The sequence below is a fragment of the Petaurus breviceps genome, unplaced genomic scaffold (genome assembly GCF_028583685.1).
Source record: "Petaurus breviceps papuanus isolate PSGF00001 unplaced genomic scaffold, PetGlider_PUasm1.0 118, whole genome shotgun sequence".
In the NCBI taxonomy this organism is placed as follows: Eukaryota; Metazoa; Chordata; class Mammalia; order Diprotodontia; family Petauridae; genus Petaurus; species Petaurus breviceps.
In genome coordinates, this window is record NW_027185616.1 from 2804171 (window position 1) to 2822562 (window position 18392).

General features: G+C 35.5%; 1 protein-coding gene across 48 annotated transcripts in view; it reads left to right on the forward strand.

Annotated features, from left to right (window-relative positions):
• Positions 1 to 18392, forward strand: part of RBFOX1 (RNA binding fox-1 homolog 1) — a 1748893-nt gene that overhangs the window by 1628317 nt on the left and 102184 nt on the right. For 40 of the 48 annotated variants that reach the window (XM_069085342.1, XM_069085412.1, XM_069085369.1 and 37 more), the window contains 3 exons: positions 5080 to 5172; positions 6814 to 6874; positions 13978 to 14031. In XM_069085342.1, coding sequence (XP_068941443.1) covers positions 5080 to 5172; positions 6814 to 6874; positions 13978 to 14031 — 208 coding nt within the window. The remainder of the gene's footprint in view (positions 1 to 5079; positions 5173 to 6813; positions 6875 to 13977; positions 14032 to 18392) is intronic. The other 8 variants (XM_069085418.1, XM_069085454.1, XM_069085445.1 and 5 more) reach the window with 1 other exon arrangement.

Sequence of the window (18392 nt, forward strand, 5' to 3'; positions counted from 1 at the left end):
TATTTTTGGAAATTTTTTTTACCCAGACAGTATACTGGCTAAAAAAAAAAAAAAAAAAGAAATCAAAGCCCGAGTTAGATTTCTACAGATTTTCTTCCAAGTCCATGTCAAAAGAATTGCATTTGCTTAACTTTTGCCAAACATTTTCTACATTTTGCCACTATATGTGTGTGTATAAATAAGCATAAACACATTTACATTTAGTTATCTATGTATAAATACATACAACACATTTTATTCATAAGCCTGCGTTTTCTGAGCTGTTTTGGGACATCAGAAGAATATCATTTGCAATTCAGAAAGTACAATGATGCCGCTATTTTTAAGGCTACCATCCTCTCCGTGATTTGCCTGATACCAGGAACCTTAGGAACAAGCCCATTTACATTTGCATCTCACAAAATATATTTTAGTAGATCTACCTTTTTTTGATTGGGAAACATTAAAAATAGCTTCTCTTCATGGGTGTAGAGCTCTCAGTATGTTCCCTAGTAAAGAGTTACTCTTATAGGTGTTTTTATCAGGATCCTCCTGTAATATGGTCCTGACATAGAAAAGATAGAACAGTGGTGACTTTCTAAATTGGAGCATTTATACCCCTGGGAATATTTTGTTTTTCTTTCACTTATATTGGAAATCAGTTTGATTTGATGAAGGGAAGCTTATCTAAAGTAAAAACATCTATTTTAATAGGTAAAAATTTATAATGACCTCATTGGTATCATTTTGTATTAAAAAAATGCCAACAACTAGATGTTTCTTGAGGGCCAGACTGCATAATTTTGGATATTTACTTACTAGAGTGATCAGCCCCAGGGCTATTCCATTAATATTAAATGAGGATATAAATTATACCAAGAGGTATATACTAAGGTTTATTTATATATGACAGGCTATGTAGTATGATGGATAGAGAGCTGGTCTTGGGAGCCTGGAAGACCTGGATTCTAATACCACCTCTACCTCTACCAAAATTCTGGCTGTATGACCCTGGGCAGATCATTTAAATATTGTGGTACTCTAAGCAACTGAGATTATTACTTGTAGATAAAGTACTAACCTGCATTAATAGAAGTCTCCTCACTGGGACCTCCTTAAACCAATGAAATTACCAGTCCATTTTCTATCCCCCCTTTTTAATATTTATTAGTATTATATAAGAAGTAATACTACTGGTTATAAAAATAAAGAATACTTTGAAAAAAATCATATAAATTTGAATCTGGTTTAAGATTGACTTTAAAGTTATTTTAAATAAATTCATATTATCTACCATTTCAGTTGCATTTCTATTGCAGAGAGCAACATATACTTGCATATTTAATAGATTTTAGAAGGCACACAAATGGTCTTAGAATGGGATATGGTAGTAAGTAAAAACACCAATATTCATAAATCAATAATATCTTCAGAGATATTATTTCATAGTTATAACTCATATTTAAAAATGATGATAGAATAAAAGCATTTTTAGCCCTAGAAAGAACCTTTGAAATAATCTAGCTCATTCCTCTCATTTTACAGATGAGAGATGTGGCTTACTTAGAACTTTCTATATCCCCAGTGCCAGGACTAGCCTGCCTGAGGTTTTAGGTTTTGAATACTTCGCCCCCCCCCCGCCAAGGAAGTTCTATCTAAAGTTTTGATAAGGAAACTCCTATATTCCTTCTGTGTTACCCGACTTTTTTGACTTGCGTGTTCCTTGACTTTCACCATATTTTCTGTGATATCTCTCTCAGAAATAAGATAACCATTGGGTGTTTTAATGTTAGTGGAAGGTTAGTTTAGATTCTACTCATTCCTCATTCTAGAAGGCTGCAGAGTCTTCTGAGGGAAATAATTTACTCTCATTCAACAGCAAAAAAAAAAAAAAAAGATGCTCCTGTAATACCAAATTTGAAAAAGAGGACAAGCTGGGATATTTTATGCTAGAAGTTGCTGATGCCCTTTAGCACGGGAGCACATTTATAATTGAGGCTAAGGATTGCACCTTGGATTCTGAGTTAGCTAATTTGCCTCCAGTGATGCTAGTAATCAGGCGATTAATTGTCAGAATACTTCCTTCCTTTTGTTCTGTCAGACTTAGCCCTAGTGCCTTTTATTCTTCTCTTCACATAGCTTTCTTTCTAAAACTGGCATTTTCTCTTGTCTTAAGACCACATTTCTGTTTATGTTACCCAGGGAGAAGTGTTCCTCATCTGGCATGAATGAACTTTTCAATTTTACCTTATAATATAGCCCTTTCTTAGAAGTCAAACACCAATATCAGGTGTTCTATCACAAGCTGTTCTGCTTTTTAATTCTGAATCTAAAGCAAGTTTAATCTTTTCTGCTTCTTCAGTTTGAGCTGAAGGCCACATATCCCAATAATAATCCTGTTTAACAAGCACAGTATAGCCTAGCTTGTAGCTAGCTGTAGGAAGCTCTAGCATGGAAGACTGAAGATTTCTTTTCTGCCAAGATACTATCACCAGCTATGAAATGGGCAGATCTTTGTATTAATAAGGTGGTACCTGATTTTTTAATAGCAATGAAGGGCAGTTTCCCCTAGTTTTCACTTTATCTTAACCTCTATCTGAGAAGCTTCCAAAAAATCTGCTGTACCTCTTGATTTTTGAATCCTTTTAGGTGGAAGAATGGAACAGAGTCAGGTCCCAATTAGTGCCAACAATAATCTTATGGAGTAGTTGCATTATTTGAACTTGCACTGCATATTTCCATTGAATTGGAAACAATTACCATAGCTTATATAATTTTAAGTTATAATAACGTGAATTCAAAATACATTCAACACTTGATGGGAATTCATTATTCACACTAATCAAGACCTCGCCATGCTGATTACCTTCCTAGCACTAAAATGATGCAACACTCTTTATGAAGTCAAAATTTTATTTCTGGTCTTCTTTCTGGGGCATGCTGTCATTGCCTAACACCAAATTTTCCCAGCTTCTATTGCTCAGCCCAATGTCTTGCAACTGATATTTTTGTTTGAGAATGTTTAATCCTAGAAAAATAAAATCAAACAATAACTTCATAACTTAAATCCATTTTGAAACCAATTCAGTTTGCAAAAGATTATAAATTTTTAGGAGTTCCCTTTCCAATACTTTTCTCCGAGATTCGAACCAGAGAAAATGTCCGTCACAGTCTGTTTCCCTAATACTTCCTTTGGGTCACTTTGATTTGTCATGGGATCAAACTGGCATTACAAAAAAACTTAGCCCCTAACTTTGAATATCGTAAGTTTATTCAAGAGAACATTGAGTCAAGTAATCTATACGTTTCAGACTTGGACAGACATGTTGTCTTGAGAAATTGATATGATATAGAATGTCATCTTTCATTTAGAAAATCTTTTCTACACAAAAATGATGCTGTTGAGCCACCATATTTAAGACCATTTGCTTGGTTTTGTTTTTCAATGGTAACACGTAGGTTCAGGAGAATCATTCATACATTCTTGCTTCGATATTTGTCCTTGTAAACAATAGCATACGTTTGTATTATGACTGATAATTTGAATACTATGACCATATACTGAGAGTTGGCTCACCCACCCATAAGGGAATAAAAACCTTACTTTGGCTTTATATGAATGCCATTCCATAATTAAATTACCTAACACATGGAATTATTCTACCTTCTATTCTAATTGTAGAGCTCAGAACTGGTGGTCCTTACATTTCAGGAGCTAATCTCTAGGTTCCTCCTTTTTGGTTTCTAAATACACTAGATTGCCAAATTCAACCTACAATTATAATAAAAAGATAGGTAGCCTAATGGTTAATTCATTAACCCATTTTTGAAATGGACACATTTTGTCCAATATGGAAGCCCCATGAGGTCTTAAAACAATATTCGCTAGTAATGATAGTACTATTAAACTCTGTCGAGTTTAGCCACAGTTTACCAATTGAAAGTTGAGGGAACAAAATGAACAAAATTTACACTGGAATTGTTTCAAAGGGTTGGAGTAGGTTTCTGAACATGCTATGCAGATTTTTTTTAGGGTTTCAAAAACAATATCATTTGGGGGAGGGAGGGCTCTTCTCAGGTAGCAGTGTCAGGGAAGAAATGCATGTATTTGAACAATTTTATGTCTAGTGTTAATTAATGAAACTGTAGTATTAAAATAAAAACATGCCAGTAATGTACTTTAAAAAATATCAGCTATTAGCAAGTGGGGTAGTACTTAAAATAAATTATAAGTAATGTATTCTAGATAAATGTTCTTGTATTTTTCTGAAGAATTGATTTATGTAATAACAATGTCTCAAAATTACTCAGCAAGTACAAGCATTTCTCTTCTGCTAATAAGGTAGTCAGGATAGTAGGCAATTGAACTTGCATGCACATGACCTAAAAAAGATGTTGATGTAAAGTGCTTAAAACATTCCTTGAACTATTTGCATTCTTAGTTGAAATTTATATTCACATCAAGTGATTTTTGTTTATTAAATTAAAACGTTTAAGCTTTATTATGAAAGATCTTTCATTTGTGAGGGTTTTAATTTATTTTTAATAAGTAAAGGCTATAGCATTTGGAAAAAAAAAATTAAATAACCCTAGTGTTGCATGAAGAAGAAACGTTCTTACAACCACACGGCATGACTGTAGGCAATGTTTTAGAGTATACTGGCATTCAGTGTTGAATTTTGTGCACAATTTAATTTGTTTTATTTTATTTTTTTTAAGATCTGCATGTCAAAAAGTGGTTCCCTTTATCTTCTCATTATTTCAGTTTATTCTCTGTGAAGACACTGTAAATTTATTTTGATCTCATTTTCTTTCTGTTAGATTTATTTTCCTCTGTAGTGACATTTAGAAAGGTATTTTTGGTATTCTTTGAATTCTTTAGGGGGTATATCTAACTGATGAAAGAGAGGAAACTTGTTCACATTTATCTCTTAACTTATCGCACATCTTAGTACTTTTATAATTTCTCTAATTTGCATGTTACAGAAATGAAGCAAGGACAAGAGATAGAAATTAAATGGAGAGAACATTTAAAAAGTGATCATTGATTGAAATAATAATGTGCATGTTGTTTTCCCCCCTTCTCCCTCCTGCATGCAGGGATTTGGTTTCGTAACTTTCGAAAATAGTGCCGATGCGGACAGGGCGAGGGAGAAATTACACGGCACCGTGGTAGAGGGCCGTAAAATCGAGGTGCATGTTCAAAATATTTTCCTTTTCATCTTTTTGATAAATGTCTGCTTCACTCTCATACGTTGTTTCAGATGCATCATTGGTGTCCTGTGTGTGCGCCCCTCCCCCCTTTCCCATTGTTTATATATATATTTATATATAAAAAAGGAAATCTGGCCTTACTTGTTTTGTTTTGTTTACTTTATTTTATTATTCTCATTCTTATTGCTGAAAGGTGGATGACAGAAATGAGACAAATGAAAGCTTAATCTTTTGAACTTATTATTTTCAATGTTTTGTAAATCAATGGGTGCAGTAGATTCCAAACAATACAAAAGCATGACAGAGCAAACCAAAAACGAAGCAGCTTTTTTTTTTTTTTCTGCTGCAGGGTTGACGAGGGATCCGCAGTGGCTTTCTTTCTCTTTTTTTTAAGCAAATTGGGAAACACAAAGCTCTACTAAAAAAAAAAAAAGAAGAAGAAAAAAAACCATTTTGTACATTTTGCTTCTTAAAGAAAAACCAGAGTAATTTTTTAGGGTTAGTAACCTGTGCCCTCTCTAGAAGGAAAAAAGCGGGGGAGCAATAAAGTGTTCATTTCGCCTGTTTTTTCTACCACCGGATCCCCCTCAACGCTGCCATAGGATTATAATTGTTAGAATTTTAAAAAGAAAAAAAAAATACCAATTGAAAATGCTGTAGTCTTGGAGTAAGATGTTGCATATTTTGCCTTTCATTTTCCCCCTCGACGGTAGCGCTTAGGCCCCTCACCAAACTCTCAGTAACCATGGTAACTGTATACATACCCATGCTGGCGATGGTGCTGAATGGTAAGTGGAGAAGTCCATCTGCCGTTTCACGTATTTAGCGCTGATATCTCTATCTATATCTCTCTATATACCACGTGACTTTTTTTGACTTGTTGTATTAAGTTTTCTTGATGCTCTATTTTTTTCGATATTGGTACGCCTGTAATTGAGTGTACGTTCTAAGCAAGCCTGGGAGGCACTGACTGGACTGAGGAAATGACTTGGTGCACATCTTACTCAGATTGTTAACTCCATATTGTGTTAAATAATGCACCCTCTTTTTTATCCTTTTGTTAGCTGTGATTTTAAAGCTTGAATGATTTTGTTAATTCTTGCAATGAACAAGGCTCTTGTTTCCAGTGTTGAATGCTAGATGTTGCTTTTCCAATGGTACTTATCTTCTAAAGGGTTATGTTGCACACTGCTAAAATTTGTTTGTCCCTTTTTTTGACATTTTCTGTTTCCTTGTACCTTGTCTCTTCCCCTTCTACTTCACTGCATGTTCCTTCATATGAGAGATTTTTTTTTGTTTTAAACTATTTATTGTTTCAGTGTTATCATGGAGTACACGCATGCTTTTTAATCTTCAATTATGCAGTACCTTTTAATTTGCTTTTAATGTCTCTTTATTAAACTTTTAAATGATATGATGTTGCTTTATTGAAATGATTTGTAAGTTTAAATGGTTATGAAATAAATGTAGTTATAAATAGTATGATTTTGTTATGCACCTACTGCCTTTTATAAATTAAACTGCATTTTTATATGAATACTAGTAGCCATAATGCATGCAATTAATAGAATCACAACCTTGCTCAGCAAAATGGACTAATTTGATTTTCTATGTACTTAGGTAAATAATGCTACAGCACGTGTAATGACAAATAAAAAGACAGTCAACCCTTATACAAATGGTAAGTACAGTTATGCCTTTCATGGGAAGTCATGTCTCATGTCTCTCTCATCACGGAAACTCATTTTATTTTACAAATTTAGTACAGGGTTATCTTCTGAACAAATTGAGTGATTTACAGAGAAGCTGCCCATTTGGGGGTCAACTTAAACATACACTCCTTCCTTTCAGGCTCTCTTGGGTGGACCCATTTGATGGAACTCTCGTTGTAGGGTCAGTTAGACTTTTGTTAAAGAGTTGTAGAAGAAAACTTACCCCCACTCCCTTTTAGTTTCTTTCATTGTGACCATATCAGGAAATTATTACACTGTTACATCAGAGTTTGGCCCCGACTTCAAACTCATTTGACTGGCTTTGTGCACTAGATCTCTAGCTATTTTTAGTTGGGAAGAATCACAATGGGCATAGCCTGGCAAGTAAAAGAGCAGATCGTGCAAGCAAGTGCCACCCTGAGTTCTATCATGGTTTTATCCTTGTAACAGGAAGAGAGGAAGAAAAAGAAGGCAGATATCTATTAGACACTTCCTTCCACATTACTGCTTTATACCCCCTCTCTATGACATAAGAAAGCTGTACAGACAAATGTTATGGCACCTTGAAGAAAATGCCATATATTTAGATATTATCATTGTTGGGTATTTTTTAAAATAAAAATTAAACTCCTGGGCAGTATATTGGCTATTAATTGATTTTCATAATACAGTAACAACCCCTAACTTTCTTTTCTTAATTTTAGGTTATTTGCAGTTTTCTTTTGTATTCTGAATGACTAAATAGCAGGTTATTTTTTTCTACTATTCCTCTCTTTGCCCCTACTTCCTTTTAATGATCTGAGCCATTAAAGGGACATTTCCACATTAGAAAGAGGCTATCCAGTACTGAAGTGAATCAGCCTCTTAAAGAATGGGTCATGTGATTTCGTGTGTGTGTGTGTGTGTGTGTGTGTGTGTGTGTGTGTGTTAAAGATCATTCATCAGCTAGCTGTGGTTAATGTTTACTAATGTTAAATATTCAGCTTGCCGCTGAATGTTTTTAAGTGCATGTTCTTCCCCATTTCCTACCTTTTATTTTTGCTTTGTCATCATTGTTGAGGAGCGAGTATAGAAGGAGAGATTTCCATGTTTATCAGCCTCAGTAACTACTGCTTATAACAACTGGTCATGTGAAGGATTTTTTTTTTAACACAGTCCTGGCATTTAGCTGGGTTACAAACCTAAATCCAGCTGTTCCAGTATTATGAACATTTCAGGTCTATGGGGTCTCATTATCTGAAATTATGAAGCAGTGGTGACTGTTATATGTGTATATCACATGATGCCACACACCTGTTTTCATGCTTTTTTAATTGAGGGAATAATACAGTTTGCTGACATTGGTTCCTATAATAGGGTAGTACAAAAGCTATTGCTATATTCCACCTGCTTGTAAGAGACCAAGGGGTTTATTTCTAAAGACGAATAATAAATGTTTTCCGCTCTCCATCCCTTTTAATTTTTCTCAGCCATATGACCACAAGAGGATAACTTGCTAATAGCGATAACCTTCCTATAGGAGATTCTTTATCTATAGCCATTAACTCCTGAGTCTAGAAAGACGAAGGGTATAGAGATAATGATTAGATGTGTGATTTTGTTAATGTAGAGATCTTTCCAAGGAGGAAACTCTCTCTATCGATGTAGGTCAGCACCTCCTCTACAGACTGTAGTTTTGGGTTTTCTAGAACTCTGAGAAACTAAGAGACTTGCCCAGTGGCACAGCAAGCATATGGTACATAAGGGACTTGACCTCAGGTTTTTCCAACTCAAAGGTCAGCTCTATCCTCTAAGCCACTCCACTTCACAATGTTATACAATTAAAATGTATGAAATTAGAAAGGGTATAAGAAAGGGTGAGCATAAAGGTGTCATTGAAAGAAGACACGGTACCCCTGGAAAATTGAAGAAGGTGGTTTTGAAGCAAATAAAAAGGAAATAGATGTAAGATGTTTTCACTTGACATTATATAAATGAGAAAACCCTAGAAATTTATTTAAAAAAATTCTACTGATATAAAAGCCAAAATTGAGGTTTTGCACATATTAAGGATTAGCAATAGGACTGCAGGATTTTTCTTTTTTTCCTCAGTCAGTGATGATTATTTGCCTTCGTAAGTTGACATGCCTCCATTTTACTTCTTAGCCAGGAGAGACAGTAAGAGAGGAACTTGAACTAAATCTTTGCTAACCTAACTTTTGGACTAATACAACTGATTGTCTATAGGACATAATAAATATGCTTTCCTGGTTAAAAATACAAGTTCTTCTGTATACCAGTGGTTTTAACAAGTTTAGCTTTTTCTAATTCTTCTGGTTTTGTTAATTTTTCACTTTATTTCCTAATTCCTGTCCCAGTATAGTTAAAAACCAAGCTTTGTGAGCTTGATGTCCATCTATCCTTTGAACACCTAACAGGGGTGGGGAACCTGCAGCCTTGAGGCCCCACATGGCCTTCCAGCCTTTTGATTGAGTCTAAGTTTTACAGAAGAAATCCTTTTTATTAAGGGGATTTTTTTCTGTGAAGTTTGAATTCAGTCAGAGGGCTTCACTTGAGGACCTAGAGGGCAACATGTGGCCTTGAGGCTGCAGATTCCCCACCCCTGAAGTATCACACACATTTAAGCATACATTTCTTTCCTATAACAATATTGGAATTGCATGTAAAACATTTGCAGGTGAATTATATGGGACATCTTTGTTCCAGAAACTCAAAAGGGACATATACATTATCCACATATAGATCTGCTTTTTCAGAGCACTTTTAGAGGTGGTTAAAATTGAGTATTTTTGGCAATTTGTTAGAGAGGAGGATCATGAAAGGTGACTTTCTTTGAAGTGTTGTGGACACACAGGCTCTTACCTGTTGAATGGCACATGGATAACCTATCCATGTTTCAGAAACAGACTTCGACAAAACAGCGCAAGTCTCTGCTCTATTGCTTTAGCATGCCTGGGGCCCTGGGATGTTGAGAGCTGCAGGCTTTTGTCAGCTGTTTTTCTTTAGTTGTAAGCTTCATTGTTTGGTTTAATGTCCTTGATCAAAATCTCTAAATTTGAAGGCCTAGGGAAATACACAAACAAGCTGAGAAATTAAAAATGCCAGGCATCTCTAGGATCATCTTGTCCATCTTCCCGACAGTGCAAGATCATTGTCTTTAGCAAGGCTGTCTCAAGGGCCTCTTCTAGATTTGTAAGATAGTTATATGGGCCATATATGTGTGTGTATACATATATATGTATTTGCATGAAATTTGCATAACATTTCCATATGTATATATCTGTTTGGAGACATTTTCAGGACAGAGCTCTATTGTTTCTGCTTTAAAGGCTCTTTCCTTTTTTTCCCCTCTTGCTAGCCATCATTGATGACCCACCCATCCCCCTTCACTAATTGTATAGCATAGAACCAGACCGTAGTTGATGGGAAGAGAGAAAAAGAAGCCGAGGATATATTGGCCTTCCTCAATAACTGCTGAGTTAGATGGTTCCTGAGCTATAGTTTCTAAACAGTTCTTTCTAATGAGAACTGTGTATTCCACATTCTTAGTCTGCGGAACAAAAAACATTTTTTTCCCATGCATGTTTGAGCTTTTAAAGTTAAAATGCATTGGCTGAGTGCACACACACATGCACACACTCTGGGGAACGGGAACAATGATAAGGGAGAGCAGTGACACTAAGAAAGATGTGCCCACTAAGACGTGAACAATAACACCTACTGGGGAGATTTTCTTGCTCCTCCCCCTGCACCAGGGTTTTCTGGCAGCTCTTTGCTCAGGAGAAGTCAGTTCTCATCACACTTGATTAACCCTCGCAGTTATGGGCTAGCACAGACCTCCCTGACAAGACAGAGTAAAGTTTAATTGCTGTTATTTTCATGATGAATGAAGCCTTCCCCATGCTGGCTTCAAAAAAGTTAGACACTCCAGCACTGAGAATAGAGAACAGGAAGAAAATGAGGTATGGGGGGAGGGGACAGTAATTCAGCTCTGGGCATCAATTGGGATCTCTGAAGACTCTTTTTTTCCCCTTAGATAAAATGAGAGGCTGTTAATATAACTTATGATCTTAGAGAGCTCCATCAGCCAGAGCTGGCAGGTCCAAAATTCATTCAAATTTTCCTCATCTCGTATACTGTGATCAATGAACTCTGAATAATTGGTATCCATTGCAGTGCCCTTAGTGGAACTTTTTCATTTAGGGGCATGGCCTAATACTGTCCTGGGAAAAACAAATGAAAGCAAATTTTACAAATTTGCAAGGGTAAATCCAGACCTTCCTACTTGTCTAGCTCCAGGAAAACCTAGCCAGAATTAATATGACACCTGCAAACCAATACAGATATGCTCCAAGAATTTTCCTATAAGAAGTCATTGTAAAAGTAGCAGCTGTCTCGTATGTACAAAAAGATAGAAATTAGGCTTAAGTTTATATTTTTTCATTAATTGAAATCTTGAAGTCAGGGAGCTGCATGCTATTTTCTCTCCCAAACACCAAGGCCATTGCCTTTCACTTATTTGGTAAGTGTTTGTTGAATTGAACAATTTTATTTGTTACAGAGGATTTCTTCCTTTTATCAAACCAAAATCTGCCTGCCTGTAATTTTCTGAGTTAAAGGAAGATAGGCATAATAAGAACCCCATTAGTCCCATTGCCTTATTTTCTTTGATTTCTGAGGCTTGTGAATGCATTGAAATTTCTCAGGACTGCAGGACTTTAGAGTAGGAAAGGACCTCAGAGGTCATCTCATTCAAACCCCCTCAATTTCAGCTACAAAACTTGCTCAATAATTGACTTCTCAGAGCCTCAATGTCCTCATATCTGCAATATGGGGATAATGATTCTCTGCATAAAGTGTAAACCAAATGTGACTCATGTGCTCTAGTACCCATACTGTTCTGCCGCAGTAATTTCTGTTCCCTGGAATCTCAGTTTCCTCATCTGAAAATAAAAGACATAGATTAGCTCCAAATATATAATCAGTCATAAGAACGTTCCAAATCCAGGGTCCTTTTAGAGCCTCAGGTTCTTTTTCAAAGGTATAAGTCAGATTACTTTTTGAGGGTTTAGATTTGAAGGCATTGATATGTCAGTAACCTTAATAATAATAATAATAACTATATTTTATATAGCTAAGTGATTCTTTACAAATATCTCAATTTATCTTCACAACAACCCTGGGAGGTAGGTGCTATGATTATCCCCATTTTACAGTTAAGGAAACTGAGATAGAGCTTAAGTAACTTGACCAGAATCACAAATATCTGTGGTAGTATTTATATCTGAGGTAGAATTTGAACTCAGGACTTCCTACACAGCAAAATGAAAATATTTAAAGCACTGATTTTGAAAATTGACCGAGATTTTATTTTTCATGCCACCATGAATTTCTATGATATACAAATTCATTTTTGTGTATTTTCTTTAATAATGCAGATTTGTACATCTCTCTGCTTTAGCAGACGCTCCTTCTGAGTGGTTGTGACCAAAAACCAAAACAAAATTGATCACCCCATGGCAAGCCTTCCATGGATGAACATCTCTCAAATTAGCTACGCACATTCTTGGAAATTGGACAGCCAGTCCATCATCAGTCCTGTATTTAAAGACTTTCCACAGTAGTATAGGATCTGTCCAAGCTTGTGGTACCCCTGCCATAACATTTGAACGCAGGGTCACCTACTTGCTATGTTAAATGGTGTTATCATAGAATATATTTAACACTGCACTGGATTTGGAAAGACATAAATAAGCAAAATCCTAATTAGTAAAAAATTATCAAAAGGAGGTCTGGAATATATTTTATGTAGATGGAGACACAAACAAATGAAGGAATCATGACTTTTAAGTCTGAATTTTTTCTAAGTTTAGGCTAGCTAAGATCATCTTAAAACTACAATTTTTTTTGGAAGAATGACTTATTAAAATAAGTAAGGGAAAGGCATTGGATTAGGTATTTGGGATGGAAAACCATACCTGACCTCAAGATTTCAATAAATCAAAAAATGTGAATATCAAAAATCAATACTTCCTTAAGTAATAATTATTGATAATTTAATATGTTGCCTTATTGATAGCTATCATAGCAAATACACTTGGCTTGTCAATTTTTAAAGAGTTTGAAAATATCACCTAATTAATTCACACTAAAATTATACAAAGCATGTTTCCCATTGGTAATTGAAAAGGTCTTTCAGGAAATGAGGCAGACTCAGTCAGGATCAGTGTCAATTATTATTGGAAAATATTGCAAAAAAATTCTACTATTTTTGGATTCTAGGCAAAGATGTACCTTGTAAGTGTTTCTAAAGAAAAGGAATGGTAAAATTACAAATTATCTTCTATTTATAAATAATATTTATATTCTATTTATAAATAAAGAATATAATTTTATTATGGTGATTGAGGGGAGAGGCTTTCAAAAAGTGTTTATTTCCCTCCAGGTCATGTTCAGGAACATTTTTACCTCCCAAAAGATGGCCAGAAGTTTCAGTTACATTATTTTTCCTTGTTGTATAATATCAAAAGAGGCATAAAGGAACACATATGAAGACAATGACTTGTCAGTAACCTTAATAATAACTATATTTTATGTACAGCAATATATATTTTTACATAAATATTTTTGTAAACTCCTTTTAATCACTAAAAATAGGTTACTACTGCTGCTACAGCATACTATTATATACATTCATAATAAAGCTTTAGAGTTTACAAAGCACAATTAACTGTCTCATTCCACCCTTTCAACAACCCCGTGAGGTAGATAATTATCTAAGCAATGCTGTCATCACTTTATAGAGGAGGAATTTGAGACCCACAGGTTTTAAATGACTGGCCCAACATCACACAGCTGGCACATGAAAAGAGCAGAATCTGAACCTATTTTTTTTTTACTTTTTTATCATGCTACACTCTGCATCCTTGACTGTAAGAAGTTGTGAAAATAGCCTTGCCCCCCTCCCAAGAACAAGGGAAAAAAAGTTGTGAAAACATCTGTGGGTTTTAATGTATGAAGTTTTTACTCTTTGTGCTAACAATGTCAATGGACCACTTTATATATTTTTTAGGCTGGAAATTGAATCCAGTTGTGGGTGCAGTGTATAGTCCTGAATTCTATGCAGGTAAGAACATCTCTGTGCATGACAATGTCTTTTTTTTTTTTTTTTGGAGAGGGGAAGGCAGGGCAATGGGGGTTAAGTGACTAGTCCAAGGTCACATGGCTAGTAAGTGTTAAGTGTCTGAGGCTGGACTCGCACTCAGATCCTTCTGACTCCAGGGCTGGTGGTCTATTCACTGTGCCACCTAGGCGCCCCCAGACAATGTCTTTTCTTTTTTACTTTTTGTTTCTTCAGTTTGTGTGACCTGGTGATCATGAGTGAAGTTTGTAGAATGGGCGGAATAAATATCTTGATAGGTTTTGAATGATTTTTTTGGGGGCAAAACAAAAAGAGTATTTAAAAATCATATTCATAATAAAGGAAGCCTCCTTCATTTAACATATTATATATGGGGGTAAGTATGGGGAGCCTCCCTGTTTAACATCATTGATTTTGCATGAAAGAAGCCTATTCACTTTTTCAAAACCCAATTGGAAACATGTAAACTGATCTACAATTATTTTCCTTTAATATACTTACATGTGCAGACCACACACTTTTTATTTAGTTCATGTTACACTGTTACTGGCAGAGCAAAATGGAGAATTAATTATCTGTACAATTCAGGCATAAGGTAAGGATGAAACTGCTACTGAAAAGAGGTTTGGTTAACCAGAAGGCTCTTAGACTCCTTCGACACGGATCAGTTACACTTGGTGATTGCTTCTTTGTCCACTTTGGCATCCTGTCTATATTTCCTGGGTAAGACAATGTCCTGGCAGTGAACACTCCACTACCTTCTACCTGTAATAACTTGGCTATCAAAAATGTGAAGGAAAAAATAGCATGTAGTGTTGGAATCTTGAGTTTTGATTTGAATTAAATCCCTTAAATGATTTTGTGACATTGCCTCCTTTCAGCCCATTTGTTTCCTCACTCAGTAAAGAAGTTACCTATTGGCTTAGAAATATAGCAGCAGATTATTGAAATGCAGAGGTTATCACTGGGGTTGGGGGAGGTGGAACATACTTGTAGAAGATCAGATCATTACAGAGAGCTTCCTGAGATCTAGGGAGACCTGGATTCAAGTCCCACTTCTGCTGCATAATGTCATTTTAACTTTTCAGTGCTCTGAGCAACACTTTTTTTTGGAAGCAGTTAGGGTTAAGTGACTTGCCCAGAGTCACACAGCTAGTGTTTGAACTCAGGTTCTCCTGACTCCAGGGCTGGTGCTCTGTCCCCTGTGCCACCTATCTTTCCCTCAATGTTTTGAGCAACACTCTCAAGACTAAACAATTGCAGAGTGGATGCTGAAGTTCATTAGTGAAGGGATTTCCTCTTCAAGTTCCTTGTTCAATATTTCATTAGATCATAGGTCTCAGCCTTATACCTATATATGATATTTTTTGTTATATGAAAGAATATGCATATATACCTATATGTTTGTGTATGAAAGAATAAACATATGTATACTTGCAATATGTTATGAATGTTTGTAGAATGGGGGGAAGGTGGGAATAATTGACATTTGAGGTTTAATTATATGCAATTTGTTGTTCAATCATTTCATTGGGTGTTCAACTCTTTATGACCCCTTTTGGGGTTTTCTTGGCACAGGTACTGAAATGGTTTGCCGTTTCCTTCTCCAGCTGATTTTACAGATGAAAAAACTGAGGCAAACTGGGTTAAGTGACTTGTTCAGGGTCACACAGCTAGTATGTGTCTAAGGCCCTTGTCTACTGTGCCACCTAACTGCAGATTATATGGCAAACCTATGTATTTAAATTTTTTTAATGTGGTATTTTATGCAGATATTTGAGCCATATAATGCTTTTTGTCTGGAGTTTGACCCATGCTTTTCCGTTTTCATCTGCGTGTTTGTTGACCTGTAGACCCAGCCTTTGGGTAGTGGATTCTGTTTGTGAACAGCTGTGGGGAATGTTTTATTGGGAAATCAATCGAAAATATTGAGAATTAAATTTTAAATTATCCATGGATTTCAGCCTTTCCAGTTCTCCCGGCTCACCACTGTTCCTGAAAATTGAGTGACTGATATAAATAAATCATTCTACTAAGGTTCTTTCTTTCTCTGGGGGTGAAAGTGGAAGAAAGAACAGAAATTTACATGTCGAGTTTTACCAGCTAATTCTTATAGCTAAAGAGTAGAAAACATTTTTTTTAATGTGTGCTCACAGTAGCATGCAGAGATTTGCAGCTATTAGGGTATACATGCCTTTCTGACTTTTAAGAAAACTCAGGCTTAGAAGCCCAAGTGGCAACTTAAGAGTGGTGTTTAAACAATAGGCTTCATGTAGCAGGCAAGACATTGCTTCTATATAAAACTGAGAATATTTAGAAGTGTGGACTATAGGTAAGTTTGCATCATCATTATCATCATCTGCTTTTTTTCTAAATAACATACTCAAAAAGTGATAAGTGTTAATTTGGAGAAAGGGGAGTATATTTTTCCCCCTATACCCAAATCTCATTTGACTACAATAATTAGTTACATTAGTCAGAAAATTATCAAATCCCAATTTTTTTTTAAAGCCTATTTGTGTATTTTCCCATAAGGACATAGAATCACAGTTATTTTAGTTTTCGTAGGCAGTTGGGTGACTCAGTGTATAGAGTACTAGAGTCAGAAAGACCTGAGTTCAAATATAACTTCAGATTCCTCCTAGCTATGTGACCCTGGATAAGTCACTTAAACTTTGTTTGCCTTCATTTACTGGAGAAGGAAATGGCAAACCACTAAGATACTAATCTTTGTTGAGAAAACCCCATGACTAAATGACTGAACACACATGTTCTAAAGTTACACATAAGATAGGCCCATACTCCTGAGCCAATAAAAGTTATGACCCAGATTTTTTAAAAAAATTAAAATTTTAGATGTCATTGTCTCCTGAAACTTCAGATTGCCTCCTTCCTTTCTGCTGCATCATGATTATTTTAATTAAACTTGCAAAGTGAAAATAGTGAAACAGTTACCTAGATATTTCCAACCCAGGAGAACCCTGAAATACTTGAACCTTAATTATCTATTTCAGGTGAAAGGTTTTTTTTTTGTCCGATTCAAACAGTCCTTTTCCCTCTACTTGTATCAGGATGCAAAACATCAGAATGAAAAATCAAAAGCAAATGAGCATGCTTGTATATGCACATTCCTGTCTCTGTATGTTTATGTGGACACAACTCATGACTTTCAAAAGCCTGGGAAAGGTTGGAAGAAGACTTTGTGTTAAAGTACTTGCTGACCTGAAGAGATTTTTGAATTGATCTGAAAAAGACCAATATACTTCAAATTTAGCCTGCACACATGCACAGAAAAACACATGCACATAAAGTGTTGTCTATCTAAAACCTGAGTAATATCCATTTAGCGGAGCCATACAAATGTTTCTTATTGTTCAGTCACTTTCTAGTCATGTCTGACTCTTCATGACCCACCCGAGTTGGGGTTTTCTTGGCCAAGATGCTGGAATGAGTTGGCATTCTCTTCTCCAGCTCATTTTACAGATGAAGAAACTAAAACTAAAACAGGGTTAAGTGACTTGCACAGGGTCACACAGGTAGTGAGTGTCTGAGGCTGGATTTGAACTCAGGAAAAATGAATCTTCCTTATCAGCTGTTCAGATGGTGCCAGAGTCTATCTACATGTTCATGAATTGACTACATTAGATATTTTAGATGTTCCTTACACACTACAAATAGAATCTAAGTGGAAAGAGAGGCTGTGACATTGATTTGATTGGGGCATTTAGCAATTTTAACTTGAATCTGCATGAAATAGAAAGCTGGAGTCATTAGTCATTTCTGTATATATGACTTTTTATTAATGATGACTATAATAATATTCCCATAGTATAATTATTGATTTTCAAAGCTTATGCAGAATTAACAACCCAGCCTCCAATTGTCTCTCAGAGTAGGGCATGAAGAGTTCGCATATTTTGTAAATTAAAATCAATATTTTCAATCTCTCCTAAAGGTAATTTTCCTAATTTAGTGGACCTTTTCCTAACATTTATTTTCTCTTTTAATTATAAAATGGCAGGTTATTGATTTTTGTATATAACCTCTTGAGGTCCCCAATGCATTTTTATTGCAGGGTGGGGTTAGGGAGAGCAGTTGCACTTCTTAATGAGAACCTTTAATTACTAGCTCAACAGTATTAATTTTGTTTGATGAATTATGACATGCTTTCTCCTACAGCGTAAAAGAAACATTTAGGAAGCTTTTATGAAAGAGACTTTCCAAGTGGTGGCTTTCTGAACTCTGAACTAGAATCACATACCCATAATTTAAAAAAAAATTATATTCAGTTTCCATTTTCAGAAATAGACACACACATATATACATAAATCACTGTATCCCATAGA